The sequence below is a fragment of the Myotis myotis genome, unplaced genomic scaffold (genome assembly GCF_014108235.1).
Source record: "Myotis myotis isolate mMyoMyo1 unplaced genomic scaffold, mMyoMyo1.p scaffold_m19_p_4, whole genome shotgun sequence".
Lineage (NCBI taxonomy): Eukaryota > Metazoa > Chordata > Mammalia > Chiroptera > Vespertilionidae > Myotis > Myotis myotis.
The window spans coordinates 41776127-41793940 of NW_023416346.1; the positions used below are offsets into that span (position 1 = coordinate 41776127).

A 17814-nucleotide genomic window follows, 5' to 3' on the forward strand; every position below is an offset into this window, starting at 1 on the left:
CCTGCGGACTCAAGGGTCCCGGGTTCGATTCCGGTCAAGGGCATGTACCTTGGTTGCGGGCACATCCCCAGTAGGGAGTGTGCAGGAGGCAGCTGATCGATGTTTCTCTCTCATCAATGTTTCTAACTCTCTATCCCTCTCCCTTCCTCTCTGTAAGAAATCAATAAAATATATTTAAAAAAACAAAAAAAAATAAAGTGTGCAACTTTGTTTTGACATATAGTGTGAGTTCTTAATTAAGTTACACTTTTCAAGTGACTGAAACATCTAGGGTCCTCTGGGCATTAATGCATGCCATGCAGATCCCGTGACCAGCACTGAAACTTGCCAGCATGTGTGATACTCCTCAGGAATCACCTATCACTTTCCACTATTAATGCTGTGGCTTGGTAACCATTGTGCCTTATTCAGAAATCTTGTTACTGGCTTCCTGAGGCTCAAGAACTACAGAAATTGCAAACATTCTCATGTGGATCCTAAATAAGGGTTTATACTTAAGAAACTTAAATGTCCTTCATTGACTGGGCTTATTAATATTAGCACATTAAACAAAATGCAGATACATTCCCTCTCTGGAAAATGAGTTTTGAGGTCATAGCAGTTGTCTAGATCTCCCTGTAATCTTGAACAGCACTGCAATCTCAGCACCGCTTAACTGTGCCAGCTCTAATCCTTTGCTTTGAATGGGATTAAAATGGCTTGATCCAGGTGAAGATAGATGAGGGAAGGCAACTGGATGAAAATTGCTATTACTGTATATTTCACAACTCTTGGAGAAAGCTCATTCAGCTATGACCTTCCACAGGCCACGTACCAATGGTTTCTGGATACAGTGGGCCTGAATTTCATTTTGCTAACGTACTGGGAATGTTGACGGAGTCACACAGCCAAGCTACTTTGGTAAGCGAAGGTTGAAGGTTGGTTTTAAAAAGAAAGCTCTTCATGTCTCAGGAGACACAGCAGTATTTATTAAACATGCAGCATTTACTCAAGTGTAGCACTCACTAAATTAAACAAGACATTTTTACAGGCAAATAAACCACAAACAAAATTATACTTCAGATATTTTTTATTTCTTCAAATTTGTTGTTTATCAGGAGTGACTGAAATAAAAAATATAATTGAGTCCCATCATCATCATGGAAATGGCTTTAAGAGAAAACTGGTCAGATGAATATTATTGCTTCCCATTTTCAACCAGTAAATAGTTGCCACTGATAAAACAGACAACCAAGTCTGTCAAGAATGCTCAAGATATGTTACATAATACAACATGCCTGTTCACGGGGACTGGGGGAGGGAAGACTAGGAAATAATTTATGTGAACTTCTTGATTTCATCATACAAGACAAGCACAAAAGCACCTCCCATGCCTCTGAGAACATTGGACCATGCACCCTTGAAAAAAGCTTTGCCTCCTTCATCACGAGCAATCTTCCTCCAGCAGTCGAGTGTGCCCGTGTACATGATATCAGCTGCAAAGAAGAAAGAGAGTTAGTGACAAAAGGCTGATGAAAAGTCCTAGGATTTACTGAACCAACCCAGAGCCCCATCTCTAAGAGCTAACAGTTTTTTAAATCCCAACATTAACAGGTTAGTTAATGAAATATTAACTGAAATGCTGAAATATTAATGCTATGACTAGAGAACAGTCATGTAGACTACCCATTGGACTTAACCTCTAATACCATTTAAGCAGCCTCATTCATAGGCATCCAAAGGGCCTGGCTCAAAGGCAACTATGTGGTAGATACTACCAACCCCGTCTCCTGATCTGAACAGACTATCAACCCCATGACCATGTCTTCATCTTTTGCTCAAGGAGAACTTACATCCTTTGCGCCCTGACTGCATCATCATGCGGCGACGAACAGTGTCAAATGGATAGGAAGTCAACCCAGCCACCGCTGTGACAGACTGTGCGATCATCCAGCTGATAAAGATGTGAGTATTCTTGGGATCTGGAAGCATTCCTGAGAATAAGAAAGAGGCACCTTTACTAGAAAGCAGTTTTACAGACTTGTTTTCCATATCCCCCTAACATCTCATCTGGTCACAAGGGTTGTACTGGATGACCTTAGCTACCTTCAGCAATTACAAGAAAAAAAAATCTCTGACTCTTGGAAAATTAGGATAGTAACCTTCCACACTGTCTCATAAGAACACAACTTAAAAGCATATAAAAAACTTACCCTTTGCAGTGTCATAGACACCGAAGTAGGCAGCTCGGTAGATGATAATACCCTGTACCGACACATTAAAGCCTTGGTATAGGCCTCTAAGCCCATCAGATTTGTAGATCTTAACCAGGCAGTCACCGAGGCCTTTGAATTCCCTTTCAGCTCCGGCTTTGCCCACATCAGCTGCTAGACGGGTACGGGCAAAATCAAGAGGATACACAAAACACAAGGAGGTGGCCCCAGCAGCACCACCTGATGCCAGATTCCCTGCAAAGTATCGCCAAAACTGGGCTTTGTCCACACCACCCAGGAAGATCTGCTTGTATTTATCTTTGAAGGCAAAGTTGAGAGCCTGGGTAGGGAAGTATCTGATGACATTGGCCAGGTTCCCACGCCAGAAGGACAGGACTCCCTGCTCCTTGGGGATACGAACCACGCAGTCTATAATGCCCTTGTATTGCTTATCTGCAGTGATTTGCTTGCTGGCATGCTGCACCTGAGAGACAAGGAGACCAACAGGGAGAGTTATAACCATGAAAGGAAAAGGGAAGAGAATATCTCATCTCAATCAAAGCGATTTAAGATTAGCTCCCCACCCCCCCCTCCCCCATCTAGTCTTCTGTATCACAGCTGTCACAGGTGGAAGAAGCGATCTGCATCATTAGAGACATTAAGCCTCCACCCCTTTGGGTGGGGAGCAGGCACGCTCACGCGGACCGGTGCCCTTTAGACCTAGGAGAAAGGTCAGGCCCAAGTTCAGAGGCATTAAGGTGAGTCCCAGGTAGGGTGCGGTCACCTTGGTGACCAGGGCCTACGCCTCAGTTCTCCAGAGCTGCTTCCCTCCCGCTCTGTTCAGACCCTACTTGTCTCCTAGAGGTGACCCGCGGGCCACCAGGCCACTTCGCCCGTCCGAGTGCGCCATCTAGAGCCGGAACGTGCGAGCGCGCGGCGCAGGCGGCCGCGGGGAAACGCCGGCGGCTGCGCGGAGGCGGACGCAGCAGGCACACGCGCTTCCCGGCACAGGCTTCCGGCCAGGTTGGAGCGCGGCCGCTCTATCGGCCGCGTGGCTTCCTCAAGGCTGTGATCTCCTTACCGCGACCTTGAGGTCTCCTGCAAGGCCAGGTGTTCGCCGGCTTTCAGGCTTTGCCCTTGACCCGAAGGCCCGGGGAGACAGCTAGGCACTGCCGGAACCGCACCCCCCCACCCCCGCCGGCCCGAGTTCGCGGCCTCTAGGATGCCGAGGCCCGGGCCTTCGTCACCTCCCTCCACCCCCGACCCTTTCCTAAATCTGGAACTTAGGGTCACTAAAAAAAGCGCACCTCCCTCAAGCCTGCCTTTTGGTCCGCCTCTGCAGCCACCCTGGCTCCCACGCTGCCACTTCCCGGGACCTATCTAAAGAGTTCATTCCCCTCCATTCCTTGGGCCCCACTTTCTGCGCGACCCTCTTCCCGTCCCCTCCCCTCCCCCACTTCCTGTTCGGGCTCTCTGATCCCACGAGGTACCTGCAGCAGCAGCTTGACCCGCTCGATGGGTGCTACGGCTGTCTTGGAGATGGCTGCGGCCACTCCACCTGCCAGGAAGTCCTTGGCGAAGGACACAGCGGCATCTGTCATGTTGAAAAGAAGAAGCGGGCGACTGCTGGGCTGGGACCGTAACCGGCTGAACTCCGGGGCTCTAGGGCGGAGCGAAGCAAATGGCTGGTATATATATGCGGAGCCGGCGCCCTGGAGGCCGGCCTTGGAGGCGTGGCTGATAGGCTGGCGGCGCGCTGAGCCAGGGGACTGCTGAGTGGCCTGGCGCGGCGGAGGAGGAGCCACGGAATTGGGCCGGGCCGCCCTCCTCCCGGCTGGTCCACTAAAGCTGACCTAGCTTGAGGGAGGGGTGGTTCTAAGGAATACCCGGGATTCGGACCCTGGACCCTGGGAGGGGCTTGGGACCAGGAAGGGACGCTGACGTCACCATGTTCTTGGACAAAAACCTCTGGAGCAGGGCCCGGACAAGGATGAGGCTCAGGATTTAAGGGAACCGCAAAACAAAACACAACAAAACAAAAAGCACACAACTCAGCAATCAAGATAGTATTTAATGCAACATTTAAACTTTTTCATACAGGCAAACTGCGGCTCGCTGGCCGGTCGCCTGTTTTAGTAAATAAAGTTTAATTGGAACCCCCAGGCCTGAGATAAGGGTGAAACAAGTTAGGCAGGGTCATACAAGTGTGGAGGCGTGGGTATCTTGTCTTTATTTAAAATTTTGATAATTTGTTCATTATGACTTTTTTTCATTACTTTTGAGTTCTTAAAATAGTGCATTAAAAATCATTTATTTTGCTTACTAAGTTATTTGGAGTCCCCTTAAATTTTGTGCCAAGGCAAGTACTCTAGGCCTGGCACTGTCCTGAAGTTATGTCTGTGAAGCCAGAGGAAATTGGGGGAACAGCACACATGCTGCCAACATGCTCCAGACCCGGGTTTGCAAATACAGCCTAACAAAGATCTTTCTGGGAACTTGCAGAGGAGAGTCCAAAGGACTCAGCAAGGGGTGGGGAAATTGTAGCCAGAAGCCAAATATAGAGGTTGTACAGGGAAGGTTAAGAGGCTGTATGAACTAGGTTGGCATTTGGCCTCCCCGACTGCAGGTAAAGTGCTCTTGGATTGAGTTGATTCCTGAACTCCAAAAAAGAGGAATCAATAGAATTAGATAGCCATTGTTCAATGGAAAAGTGCTTACTGAGTCCTTTAATCCCTGCACTGGGTAAGCATTTGCCACACAAATTCTTGTTAGTTTGAATGCATTCTCATGTTCAGAACAGGAACCAATTGTATAATCACAAGTCCTATGTTCAAGTAATCACAAGAATGTTTATAAAAATAAGGATAACACCCGAGAACCGCAATTGCAGCTAAACCCTAGGGTCCCAGCATATTGAAGACAAAGGGGCATATTCCTCACTTTCCTCTTCTCCCCTCTCCCACCTTCTCCAGATCTGCCCATCAAAAGATCCTATTCGAGGGTTCCTCCGAGATTGTAAGATCCTTTAAGCATACTTTGTAATTTGTTAGCCCTCCCAAGAACCCCAGCAACACAACACGTGCTCAAAGAAGAGCAAGTTTGAATTCAGCTTTGTTGATCTTAGGGAGTATCTTTGACTTGTGTTCATGAGAGGTTGCTACTTTTCTAAATAGCTGATTGTAATTAGTAATGCAAATGGTACAAAAATAACCTTGTACAGTTTCAGAGAATGACAGGATATGTTCCTTGAAAGTAATAATCACTCCTCTACTTCTACTAGGGAGAGAATTAACAGGTAAAGCAAATCTCTGCAGAGCATTTTACTTAGAGGGAGGTGGTTTTTAGAACACATTTCAAAATAAAATTTAAAACCTTTCTAGTTTGAACCCTTGACATTTTGATTAATGCTTTTTATTCAAATGTTAATTACTCTTTGAAATGCAGGGCTATCACTTATCTACCCCCTTTCTATCTCTCCAGGCCACATCTGCTACTCCCTTGGAGCATGTATTCTATTCCAGATTCCTTTCACAGTTTCAAGCACTTCCGTATTTATTGCTCTGTCCCATTTCTTTCTCTCCACACAAAAAGAAGATCAAATAATTACATAGAATTTTCCCCTTCTCAGTCTTTGGGTAACGAAATGTAGTTTTACTGAAGATAAAATACAAGATGGGTCATTTAAAAGCAACTTCATGCCATAGCTTGGTATTTTTCCAAATCCACTGTGAGCTGGAGCTCTCCTAGTTTGCCTATGAGCAGGTACACTTAAAGGAGTCGAATGTTCTCAAAAGTGTCAAGGTCTTGGAAAACAGAAAAACTGAGTACTGTCACAGATTTAAAGAAACTAAGGAGAATGATAGTTTAATGCAATGTATGATCCTTGATTGGATCCTGAAGCAGAAAATGGACACTGGTGGGACTATTGGTGAAATTTGAAGATCTGTGGATTCCTTCATAGTTTTCTACCAATACTATTATTTTGTTAATCCTCACCTGAGGATATTTTTCCACTGATTTTGAGAGAGAGAGAGAGAGAGAGAGAGAGAGAGAGAGAGAGAGAGACATAGATTGGTTGCCTCCCACATGCCCTCACCGGAGTTGAACCCAAGAGAGACCCTTCAGTCTAAGGACCTGTGCTCTTATCCACTGAGCCAAACCGGGGCTACCAATACTATTCTTAGTTACAGTGGTTATGTAAGATGCTAACATTTGGAGAAGCTGAGTAAAGAATATATGGAAATTCTTTATACTGTTTTTTGGGATATATATATATATATATGTATATATATATATATATATATTCTGAAGGTTAAAAAATTAAAAAGTAAAAAGAAGAAAAAAGAAACCAGTAGCAACAGCCCAGGAAAATAGAAATGAATGTTAATGATAATGATATATGGCTGGTAAGTTAATTAAAAATGGATTCCTACAGTGAGGCATAGTGGGGGTTCTGTGTTTCTGGAAACTATGTAGACTACAAGCGTATTTAAGAAAGAAGAACTAAAGATAAGGCAGTGCCTAGTAATTCTCAAGAAAAAAAGGAAGAGGGTCAGAAATGATACATAAGGTCTCAGTTATCTATGTACCAACACCCAGAATATGGGAATAAAGTGAATGTAAAACGTTAATACAGGCATAAAAACAATTTTACAGGTATTGTTCAAACTTGGTAAAATGGAACTTCTGACTGGCATCTGGAAAAGGATAAACCTGTTCAGGAAGACACTATATAAAAGGAGAGCAGAGCAGTATTTTATTGGCTGGAGGGCGAAAAGCGTTCAGTGAAAATGAAAGGGAGAAATGAAAGTGATTGTAGTTGTGCAAGTATACAAGAGACTGCCTAGATAGTTCTGAATAGTACTTCATAAAACCATCACATAATGAAGAAGTGGTAATCAGAGACATAAGCCATCTGATATTTTCTTGACTCTCTTGCTGATAATTATAGTTCTCAGAAGACTGAAGAAGCATAGAGAGGAAATTGCTGAACTGGGCTTAATCCTCACAATAAACAAGGAAGATCTGGTTAGCAAAGTAAAAATGACAAGAATCTTGGGGAAACTGACCGTGCCATCTGAACCTATTAGGCAAAAGAATGGTAGGCATGGTCAGGTGGGTTAACTGAAGTGTGTGTGTGTGTGTGTGTGTGTGTGTGTGTGTGTGTGTGAGAGAGAGAGAGAGAGAGAGAGAGAGAGAGAGAGAGAGAGAGAGAGAGATCAAAAGGATCAGAGAAAAGATAAATACGATAATATGATCTCCTGGCCAAATATCTAAAGAGATAGCTCAAGAAGGTGAGAGATTCCAAAGATTCAGACCTGTACAATTTAGAAAAAGTCCAAAGAGAAATTAAAAAGGGAGAAAGATCTAATAAACTAAAGTGTCCTTACAGATTATTCTCTGAGGAGCTCAGATTTTGAAAGTACATATATATAGATGACAGAAAGAGGGCTAGGCTTTTAAGGATGAAAACCAAAATGTATTACAGACCTCTAGGAACTGAGTCAGAAGAGCCTAAGGTCAGAATAAATCCAGGCTTATAAAAGCATGAAGGGCCACTCAAAGAGTTCTAATGCTTTATTTAGTGAAGGACATTTAAGGATGTAGCATTGTGAAAACTGAAGGTCTTAGTTGACTGTGAGGTGACAATGCAAAAAAAAAAAATGCTAATGAGAATTGAGTTGGGCCAAGAGGATGGTGGTGAACTGATCAGGTCCCATGGGCCTCACTAGCTGGCCCATAGAAGTTACTCCTGGATTCCATGTTTAAGAGGACATTAACGAACTGGAACTTTCAAAGAAGGCAGTCAGGAAAGGAAAGTGCCTATAAATCACATCATATGAGAAATGGCTGCATGAATGAGAGATATTTAACGGGGAAAGAGCTTTGGATGAGGGAGGGACATCCTGTTTCATAACTGAAGGACTTTCAGGTAAAGGAGAATTAGACATTCTATATGGAATCAACAGCAGCTGGTAGAAGTTTCATGAAAGTAGACTTCAGCTGAAGAAGAAATAACTTTCCAAAATATCAGCTACTTAAAAGTGGGCGGCTTGCTTTATGATGTGGGGAACTTCTTGTCACTGGAAATGTTAAGAGTGGAATTGGCCGCTTGTTAAGGACACTGCAGAGGAAATTGTTGTGTTGGCTGAAAAGAGAGTTCTACACCCTCCCAAAATCCGATGGCTATATGTTTTTGTATCCATAAGATTGAATTGGACTTGAGCATCTGAGTTTGGGAATCTGTGACAAAATAAGAGAAATAATTTAACCCAGTGTCAACAGGGTGGGTTCTGGAGTCAGACTGCATTCAAATACTGGCTCTGCCACTTGCTGTCAGGCCTTGGGTAAATTACTTAATCTCTCTAAACTTCAGTATCTTCAGGTGTAAAATGGGAATGAGAATAATACTGTAGGGACAATTCAATGAGGTAATATATGTATAAACAAAGTCTGGTACATAGTAAGCATTCAATATATGCTAAATTTCATTACTACCTAAGAAAAATATTGATGACCAAGTCACTCCACCCCTGCTTAAGAAGGGTGATAAGCCAGTTCCCTACCCCTGGTATGGGCCCTATCTGTAATCTGGTAACCATATCAGAGCCCATATAAGCAGGATTTGAGTCTCTAAGAAGTACCCAGATCAAGCATTCTCAGTTTTCAGACCTAGCTTGCATTTGCAATATGGAAGATCCTAGCATCACACTCGTGTTGACAGTGTAATTACTGAGGGGGAAATAATACTCATCATTTGTGGGCCAATCTTGCTATCTCCAGTCTCTCACTTCAGTTTCCAGAACAATCTTGCTCACATCAAGTTTTTATCACATCACTTATATTGCTCAAGAAACCAGTTACTCCTCTTTGCTTAGTAGGTCAAACCTAAGCTTACCTGCCTAGCATTTGAAGCCCTTTTCTCTCTCCCTCCCCCAAGGATTTAATTTCTCACCCCTCTAGGCAGGCTTACAAATTTTAGCCCTGGGGTAACTGCTTAAAACAAAAACAGTATTATTGAGGTATCACACAATAAAACTGTACATATTTAAAGTGTACCATTGCTAAGTTTTTTACATATGTATACACCTATGAAACCATCACAGTTAAGATAGTGAAAATATCCATCACCACCAACAACCTAAATTTTCTTTCGCCCCATTGTAATTCCTCCTCTCCCCAAACAACCGCAGATCTGCTTTCTGTTACTATAAATGAGCTTATCTTTCCTAGAACTTCATATAAATGGAATCATAAAGTATGTGCCCTTTGAGGGGGTGTCTGTCTTCCTTCCATATACTAGTATGTAGAGTTTCACCCATGCTTTTTGTGTATCAGTAGTCAATTCCTTTCAATTGCTAAGTAGTTATATAGCACATATTGTTTCTCCAATCATCAGTTGATAGACATTTGGGTCATTTCCACTTTTTGCCTATTATGAATGATGCTGATATAAACAAATATTTTGTTTGGTTGGTTTTGTTAATCCTCACCTGGGAGTATTTTTTCCATTGATTTTTAGAGAGAATGGAAGGGAGAGAGGGAGAGAGAGAGGGAGAGGGAGAGAGAAAGGGAGAGGGAGAGGGAGAGGGAGAGGGAGGCTGGGGATTGAACCTGCAACCCAGGTACATGCCCTTGACTGGGAATGGGTCCTGTGACCCTTTGGTGCTTGGGGCTGATGCTCTAATCACTGAACATACTGGCAAGGGCACATGTACAAGTGGAATTTCTGGGCCATATGATAACTCCATGTTGAACCACTTGAGGAATTGCCAGACTGTAAAATGACTGTAGCATTTTACATCCCCAACAGCAGGATACAAGAGTTTCAGTTCCTCCACATCTTGCTTGAGGCCTTTCTTTAGCCACCATCTCCTCAATGTCATTTTTTGTTGCTTCCCTCTCCCCCAGGAGTTTCTTCCCATCTGCTCCTCTGGCGGTCTCATTCAGTCTCTTGGCTTTAAATGCCATCTATCTGCTGATGACATCCAAATTTCTGTCTGCAGTCACCACTCTCCCCTGAATTCCAGACTTATCCAGTTTGCCCAGGACAGTTCTGGTTTATGCTTATTATTGTGACATTAGATATTATTATTAATAGCGTTCTATTAATTTTCTATTGGTGCTAAAACAAATTACTGCAAACTCAGTTGCTTAAACAAGACAAATTTATTATCTTACAGTTAGGGAGATCAGAAGTCTGATGTGGGTCTCGCTGGGCTAAAATCAAGGTGTCTAGCTGGAATGTGTCTCTTTTTGGTGTCTGTCAGGGAAAGTCTGTTTCCTGGCTCATTCAGGTTATTGGCTGCATTCAGTTCCTTGAGGTTGTAAAACTGAAGTTCCCATCTCCTCGCTGGCAGTCAGCTGAGGGTTATTCTCAGCTTCTAGAGGCCACCCCCATTCCTTAGGTCCTGGGCTCCTTTGTCTACAAAGTCAGCAAAAGTGAGTCAAGTTCCTCACTTGCCCAGTTTCTACTGCCTCTTGTTCTGTCCCACTCTTCCACCTTCCTCTTCCAATTTTAAGGACTTGTGATTAGATTGGGCCCACCCAGATAAACCATGATACTCTCTCCATCTCAATATCCTTAACCTCAATCACATCTACAAAGTCTCGTTTGCCATGTAAGGTAAATGTTCACAGGTTCTAGGGATTAGGGTGTGGACAACCTTGTGTGTGTGTGGGGAGGCGGTGTCATTATTCTGTCTACCACAACTGTATTGGGCAATTACACAGTCTATGTTCCAGACAACTGTCTACTTGGATGTCTCATGGAGCATTTCGAATTTAACATGTCCAAAGTGACCTTTTAATTTATTCTATACCAGCGGTTCTCAACCTGTGGGTCATGACCCCTTTGACGGTCGAACGACCCTTTCACAGGGGTCGCCTAAGTCCTGTATATCAGATATTTACATTATGATTCATAACAGTAGCAAAATTACAGTTATGAAGTAGCAACAAAAATAATTTTTTTTAAATATATTTTTTATTGATTTCTTACAGAGAGGAAGGGAGAGAGATAGAGAGTTAGAAACATCGATGAGAGAGAAACATCGATCAGCTGCCTCCTGCACATCTCCCACTGGGGATGTGCCCGCAACCCAGGTACATGCCCTTGACCGGAATCGAACCTGGGACCTTTCAGTCTGCAGGCCGACGCTCTATCCACTGAGCCAAACCAGTTTCGGCAACAAAAATAATTTTATGGTTGGGTCACAACATGAGGAACTGTATTTAAAGGGCCAGAAGGTTGAGAACCACTGTTCTACACCAAAACACTGGCCCTCACCAGTCTTCCCCACATTAGTAAATGGTAACATTATCTACCTTGTCAGTCAAGTCTAAAGCCAAAAACTGTCCTGGCCCGTTTGGCTCAGTGGTTAGGGGGTCTCAGGTTCAATTCCCAGTCCTGGTCAGGGTGCACACAGGAGGCAACCAATTGGCATGTCTCTCTCACGATGATGTTTCACTCTCTGTCTCTCTCCCTCCCTTCCACTTTCTCTGAAAATCAATGGAAAAAAATCCTTGGGGGATGATTAACAAAGAAACAAACACCAAACAAAAAAGCCAAAGACCTAGGTGCCATTTTGAGGCCCTCTTTTTATTCAATTGCTCAGCAAATCCTGCTGAATCCAACTCCAAAATATGTCTTGAATCTATTCACTTCTCTTTATCTTTAAAAAAATATATATTTTTTTTATTGATTTCAGAGAAGGAGAGTTAGAAACATCAATGATGAGAGAGAATCATTAATCAGCTTCCTTCTGCACTCCCCCTACTGGGGATTGAGCCTGCAACCCGGGCATGACTGTGACCTCCTGGTTCATAGGTCGACATTCAGCAAGTGAGCCACACTGGCCAGGCAACTCCTCTCCATCTTTATTGCTACTATTCTAGCCTAAGCCGTCGTGTCTTACTTGGACTTTGTAGCATAGTCTCTTATCTGTTCTTCCCACTCACAGCCTTGCTTCCCTCCAATCTATTATCCACACAGCAGCCAGAAAGAAATTTTTACAATGAAAATCAAATTGTATCTTCTCTATATAAAAACCTTCAATGACTCCCCACTGCATTTAGAGTAAAGTCTAACTTCTTCCTATGGCCCAAATGGCCACATATGATCCGGCCCTCTATCCAATGTCATCTCATACACTCTCTCCCTCACTCACACACTGGCTACACTCACCCATTTTCTGTTCACTAAGTCCTCCCAACTACCAGCACCACTTTGGCATCTTCTGCTTTCTCAGGGAGGAATGTTCTTCCTAGTTCTTTGCATGGTTGGCTCATTCTCACCCTCCAGGTCCCATCTCAAATGTCGCATCTCAGAGCGGCCTTCCCTGGCTTCCTGATTTAAAATATTTGCCTTAATCCCACATTATTTCTATAATAAAGTGCCCTGTTTATTTTCCTCATAATATTACAATATGTTGATTTGTTTATTTCTTTACTGATAGCTGCTTTCACTAGAATGCAAGCTCCAGGAGGGCAAGAATGTTATCTGACTTATGTACCACTGTGTCCAGAGTGCCCAGCAGCTGAATAAATATATGAAGCCAGTGTTCTTCCACTCTCCCAACACCTTTTGCTTGTTTCCATCTCTGTGACACTGTGCATGACCTACTGTCAACCTGCAATATCCTCCAACTTATTCTTTTTTGTGTGTTGTTGTTAATCCTCACCTGAGGATATTTTTCCATTGATTTTTAGAGAGAGTAGAAGGGAGGGGAAGAGACACACAGAGAGAAAAACCTCAGTATTAGAAAGATACATCAATTGGTTGGCTACTGCAAGTGCCTGACCAGGATGGGGGATTGAGCTTGCAACTGAGGTACATGCCTTTGACCAGAATCAAACCCGGGACCCTTAAGTCGATGCTCTATCCACTAGCCAGGGCTCCAACTTATTCTTGACCAATTAATATCCTCTCACTTTCTTCAAATTTAGTTCAAGCCCTAGCTGGTTTTTCTGTGTATAGAGCGTCGGCCTGCCCACTGAAGAGTCCCGGGTTTGATTCCAGTCAGGGGTACATGCCTGGGTTGTGGGCTTGATCCCCAGTGTGTGGTGTGTAAAGGCAGCCGATCAATGATTCTCTCTCATCATTGATGTTTCTATCACTCTCTTCCTCTCCTTTCCTCTCTGAAATCAATAAAAATATATCAAAAAACCACTTAGTTTAAGACTCATTACCTCCAAAACGCCCTGTTCATTACTGGCCCTTCTCACCTGATGGTCCCGTTAATCATTGATTCAGTAAGTATACACAGAACTCCTTAGCAATTTTGCAAACAACCGTTACCACATTATCATGCCTTTGCTTGTATTTGCTTTGTAATCATAGTCATTTCATGTATGTAGTTAAGTTTTGTTCCCGAAGACTGTAAGTTACTCCTGGGTCAATATTGCATCACACTTTATATAATTCAACTAAAGCACTTAGTCCAGTTTGGTGCACACTGCCAACCATAAAGCAGAACACTCCTTTTATAGCCCAGAGAAATTGCAAATAGCTGGAAGTTCATTTTAGGAACAGAACTAGTCTTTTAAAGAGTTGTTTTGAAATTAGAAAAAGGAGGCATATGCTTTTCCCTCTTTATTTAAAAATATCCAAACAACAGCTCCAAAAACATTCCTGTGAGTAGCAGTAGCAAGAATTTAGCTATCTATTTCATCATACCTATGGAAGAATGCACAGAAGATATGAGGTAAGTAAACTGAGGTTAAGATTTTAGATTTAGTTATAATTTTTTTTGCAGCTTTCAGAATGTCAAAAAGTAGTTCACCTCAAGGGAAATAGAGAATAACAAACATGAACTAGTCACTCCAGGTAAAGAGTTTCCACCCTCCAAACTCTAAAGGATTGGGCTACCAATGAGATTTTCATGTGTGTATTAACTGCTATTCCCCATGAAACACAATCTGTCATGGCAATTGGAAAAATGAGTTATTTTGGTATATTTCAGTAGGACAAGGTTCTGAGAGTTTAAAGATTTTGGCCAGTATATATTTTACCATAGTTTTATAACTCAGATTAGTAATAATAAGTGACCAACACATAATTTTTATTTGGAAATAAAAAGGTTTAATAGGGAAAATACTTTTAACATACTTTCATATGTATAAATTAGTATCATAATATTAGATATTTTTAATGCAAAAACAGGCACTATTTGAAAATACAGTTCTATAAACTTGACATAGAATCTCCAAGGTGGAACAATCCAAAATTTGACTTTTTAAAAATCTGGTAGACATGAAGTGTTTGCTCAGTTATTTATGTTTTTTTGGTATGTGTGTCAAATGCTCTATTTGATCCTTTCTAGGCAACTGGGACATCTTCTGAGAATAACTTAAGTTGACTAAATAATTTATTTTCAGGGTAGGCTTGCAAAGCAAGTAAAAAAAGGCAGAGAATTCAGGCCACTTACACTGTACATGACTGCAATTCAAAGAAGGCCTTTTGGCGCATAATTAGGCAGTCATGATAAAAACCGCCTTCCTGAAACAAGATTTAAGCCTGGGATGCTTCAAATTTAGCTGAAGGATGGTTCTACTATGACACTCATAACTTTTAAACGTTGAATATTTTCAGTTAGCTTCTGAGAAGGCATAATTTACACTGTGGTGTGTGCACTCAGAAGTCAGCAAAGCTTATGAGTTCCAGAGCGATTATATTAGGACTCCTCAGGTCAAATTGAGCAAAACTAAGCTGATGTGGGTTAGTACAAGCTGTGACGCTGTGACTGAGAGCATGACGTGGTCTCTGCTCAGCCGCTTCAACTACATGTTGCTTTGAGGTGTCATAGGAATGCCCTTTCTTTGGTATTGTGTAAATAGCACATATCATTACTGCTAGCTTTTGTTATAAAATCTGGTGGAATGCCATCAGGAGACGGTCATGTTGGGAAACCTTCCTGAGCTGCAGGTGTTCCCAGGGACATCAATTTGGAGCTCAGAAGTGGCGTATGGCTGAGTCTTCTCATTTCCCAGAGCAGCAGACAGGAGTATCCTCTCCTCACTTCATAATTGTGCAATTTTGAAGCTAAATTTATCCGTGATTGCAAAACGCCTTCGGTCAGTGCACTTCTAGTTCCATTCAGTTTTAAAGAGTTGGTTTTCTAGAATTTAGTTTTCCAGTTTTGAAGAACTTCTTTAATTCCCTTAATTCCTGGGGTTTCAAACTCTGATCCACCCCTGGGGTCAATTTATAGCTCAGAGGAGACACAATGTAACCATTGTGGTAAAGACAAATTCTCTTGCAGAACTCAAAGGTACCAAACATAACTCCAAAATATGGAACTACCTGTTTAAAAATAAAATGAAAATCATGTTAAAAATCTAAAAAAGTGTCAATGTGTCTGCAATCAATTTGAGTCAGGGTAAACTGAGTTAAAGGCTGTGGATAATACAACATAGTAATTCTTTTTGGGAATCAGAGAGGATGGGGAGGGGGTGAGGAATGACAGAGCAGTTGAAGGGCCCTGGAGAACACAAGTCTGGATTAATATGCAGGTAGACAATCTGACACTTCTTGTCAACATATGCTTGTCTTGACTGAAACCATTTATGTGTCAATTAGTACAAGGTTTAGTCCAGAGTTCTTTTTTTCCCTCATAGAATGTAATATGTGATTTTTTTTCCCTTTTCAATCCTCTCCTGAGCATATGTTTAGAGAGTGGAAGGGAGAGATAGAGAGAAACATCGATCAACTGCCTCCCGCATGCACTCCGACTAGGGATGAAACCTGCAACCTAGGTAATTGAACCTACTGGGTTCAATTGACTGGGAATTGAACCCACAACCTTTTGGTGTACAGGATGATGCTCCAACCAGCTGAGCCACCCGGCCAAGGCAGTCTAGAGTTCTTAACCTCTTTTTCGGTCATGGAGTTTTTTTTTTTTTTGGAATACAATGAAAGCTATGGATCATTTCCCCAGAGAGAAGCACATATGCACATACATCTGCATTTTTGCATACAATTTTAGGATGGAGGGTTAGGTTCCCTTTGGGAGTCCATGAACCCCCATGGTAGGAACCTGTACACTAAATGGTCAGCTCCTTTGGAATGGGTTATCAGATGCTCCAACACTGCACAGGGTCCACTCTCTTCAGGGCTGACAGCTAGGTTGCACTTGAGGGCCTTGGGCTACCATCAATGCTAGAGGGGACATTTCCATGCAAACTGTCCTAGGAGTGGCAAAGGAATAGGCTAGAACTAGCAGAGGCAGAGAAACAGTAGAGACTGACCACTCTTCTCACCTTCAGTAAGTTGGCTGCCAATCCATTCCAGAGTCCCAGTACCCCATGGGCCTTCACTATCTGCCGGAAGCAGTCCGTGGCTCCTGAGAAATGGACATCTACTCCTCCACAGCGGGGAAGGAAGGGGCTCTGAGCCTGACGGAAATAGAAGTTGGGATGAGGTGATGTAGTCACCAGGAAATAAATATTCTAGTCAAATTAGCTAAGGTCTCAAGTCTGGATTCTGGATGCCATGCTCCTGTCTAAGAGGATGGCAAAGAGAAAGGCTGTCATGGGGCTCCTCTTGTTCCATGGGCTTAGAATGAATATGAACATGCAGTAAAGTCATGGCACGTTGCTCACAAATTTGTGGCTTATTTTGCTTGGAAGGAAGCAGCCATTTGGGACAGACTCAACTTTACACTTAACGTTCCTTCCCAACTTATGCCTTCTAGATATGTTCAACACACACTCCCATGTAGTTAACCTTTTTGAAGTGCTCCCGTTTACTTTTCTTAACTGATTCATCCCCTTGTTTATTGTTTACTTTTTAAAATAGTAACAAACTCACAGATACAAAGACATCAATTTTTATTATTTTTTAAGTTGATTGATTGATTGAGAGAAAGAAAGAGAGAGAGAGAGAGAGAGAGAGAGAGAGAGAGAGAGAGAGATTTGTTGTTCCACTTATTTATGCATTCATTGGTTGATTCTTGTATTGCCCTGACTGGGGATGAAATCTGTAACCTTGATGTATCAGGACGATGTTCTAACCAATTGACCTACCCAACCAGGGTCTCATCCTCACCCCAGGCCCTGCCCCCCCCCCCCCCGACTGAACAATGAAGATGGAAAATAAATAAATAAATAAATAAAACCATCCACGATTGGAATCACTCCTAGAGACTGCGATTTAACTGACCCAGGTTGAGGCCTGGACATCAGCATTTTGGCAAGCTCCTCAAGTGGTTCTGATGTGCAGCCAGAGTTGTGTAGGCCCTCCAAAGCACAAGGCTGCTCAGGGCTCAGACCTGAATCTCCTAGCTTGCTGCTGATACTGAGAGTGCTTGGGAAAAGTACATGGGCCCTAAAGCCCGACTGTTTGGACTGAGTCCCTGCTTTGCTACTCTTTAGCTCTGTGGCCTTGAGCAAATGCCTGACCTTTCTGAGCTTCAATTTCCTCATCTATCCAATGGGTAATAATAATACCTACCTTATAGGATTGTTGTCAAGATTAAATGAAATACATATAAAATGCTTAGAACAGCCTTTGACATATAGCAAGCACTAAAAAGTAACCACCATTATTAATATCATTATATTTAATGATTAATATCATTGTATTTATTATCTAAACTTGGAGAAGAGACAAGTATGCTGAAAA

General features: G+C 42.5%; 2 protein-coding genes across 6 annotated transcripts in view; both read right to left on the reverse strand.

Annotated features, from left to right (window-relative positions):
- Positions 1–1051: 1051 nt before the first annotated feature.
- Positions 1052–3878, reverse strand: SLC25A5 (solute carrier family 25 member 5). The gene is made up of 4 exons (XM_036305436.1): positions 3683–3878; positions 2193–2676; positions 1833–1973; positions 1052–1475 (listed from the first exon to the last, which is right to left on the reverse strand). Exons 1-4 carry the CDS (start codon positions 3791–3793, stop codon positions 1318–1320), a joined length of 894 nt encoding a protein of 297 aa, XP_036161329.1. The 5' UTR covers positions 3794–3878; the 3' UTR covers positions 1052–1317.
- A 10373-nt stretch (positions 3879–14251) lies between these two features.
- The window catches only part of SLC25A43 (solute carrier family 25 member 43), a 37618-nt gene continuing 34055 nt past the window's right edge, over positions 14252–17814 (reverse strand). For 3 of the 5 annotated variants that reach the window (XM_036305632.1, XM_036305631.1, XM_036305630.1), the window contains 2 exons: positions 16452–16586; positions 14252–15495 (listed from right to left, as the gene is read on the reverse strand). In XM_036305632.1, coding sequence (XP_036161525.1) covers positions 15295–15495; positions 16452–16586 — 336 coding nt within the window. In that variant the 3' untranslated portion in view covers positions 14252–15294. The remainder of the gene's footprint in view (positions 15496–16451; positions 16587–17814) is intronic. The other 2 variants (XM_036305633.1, XM_036305634.1) reach the window with 2 other exon arrangements.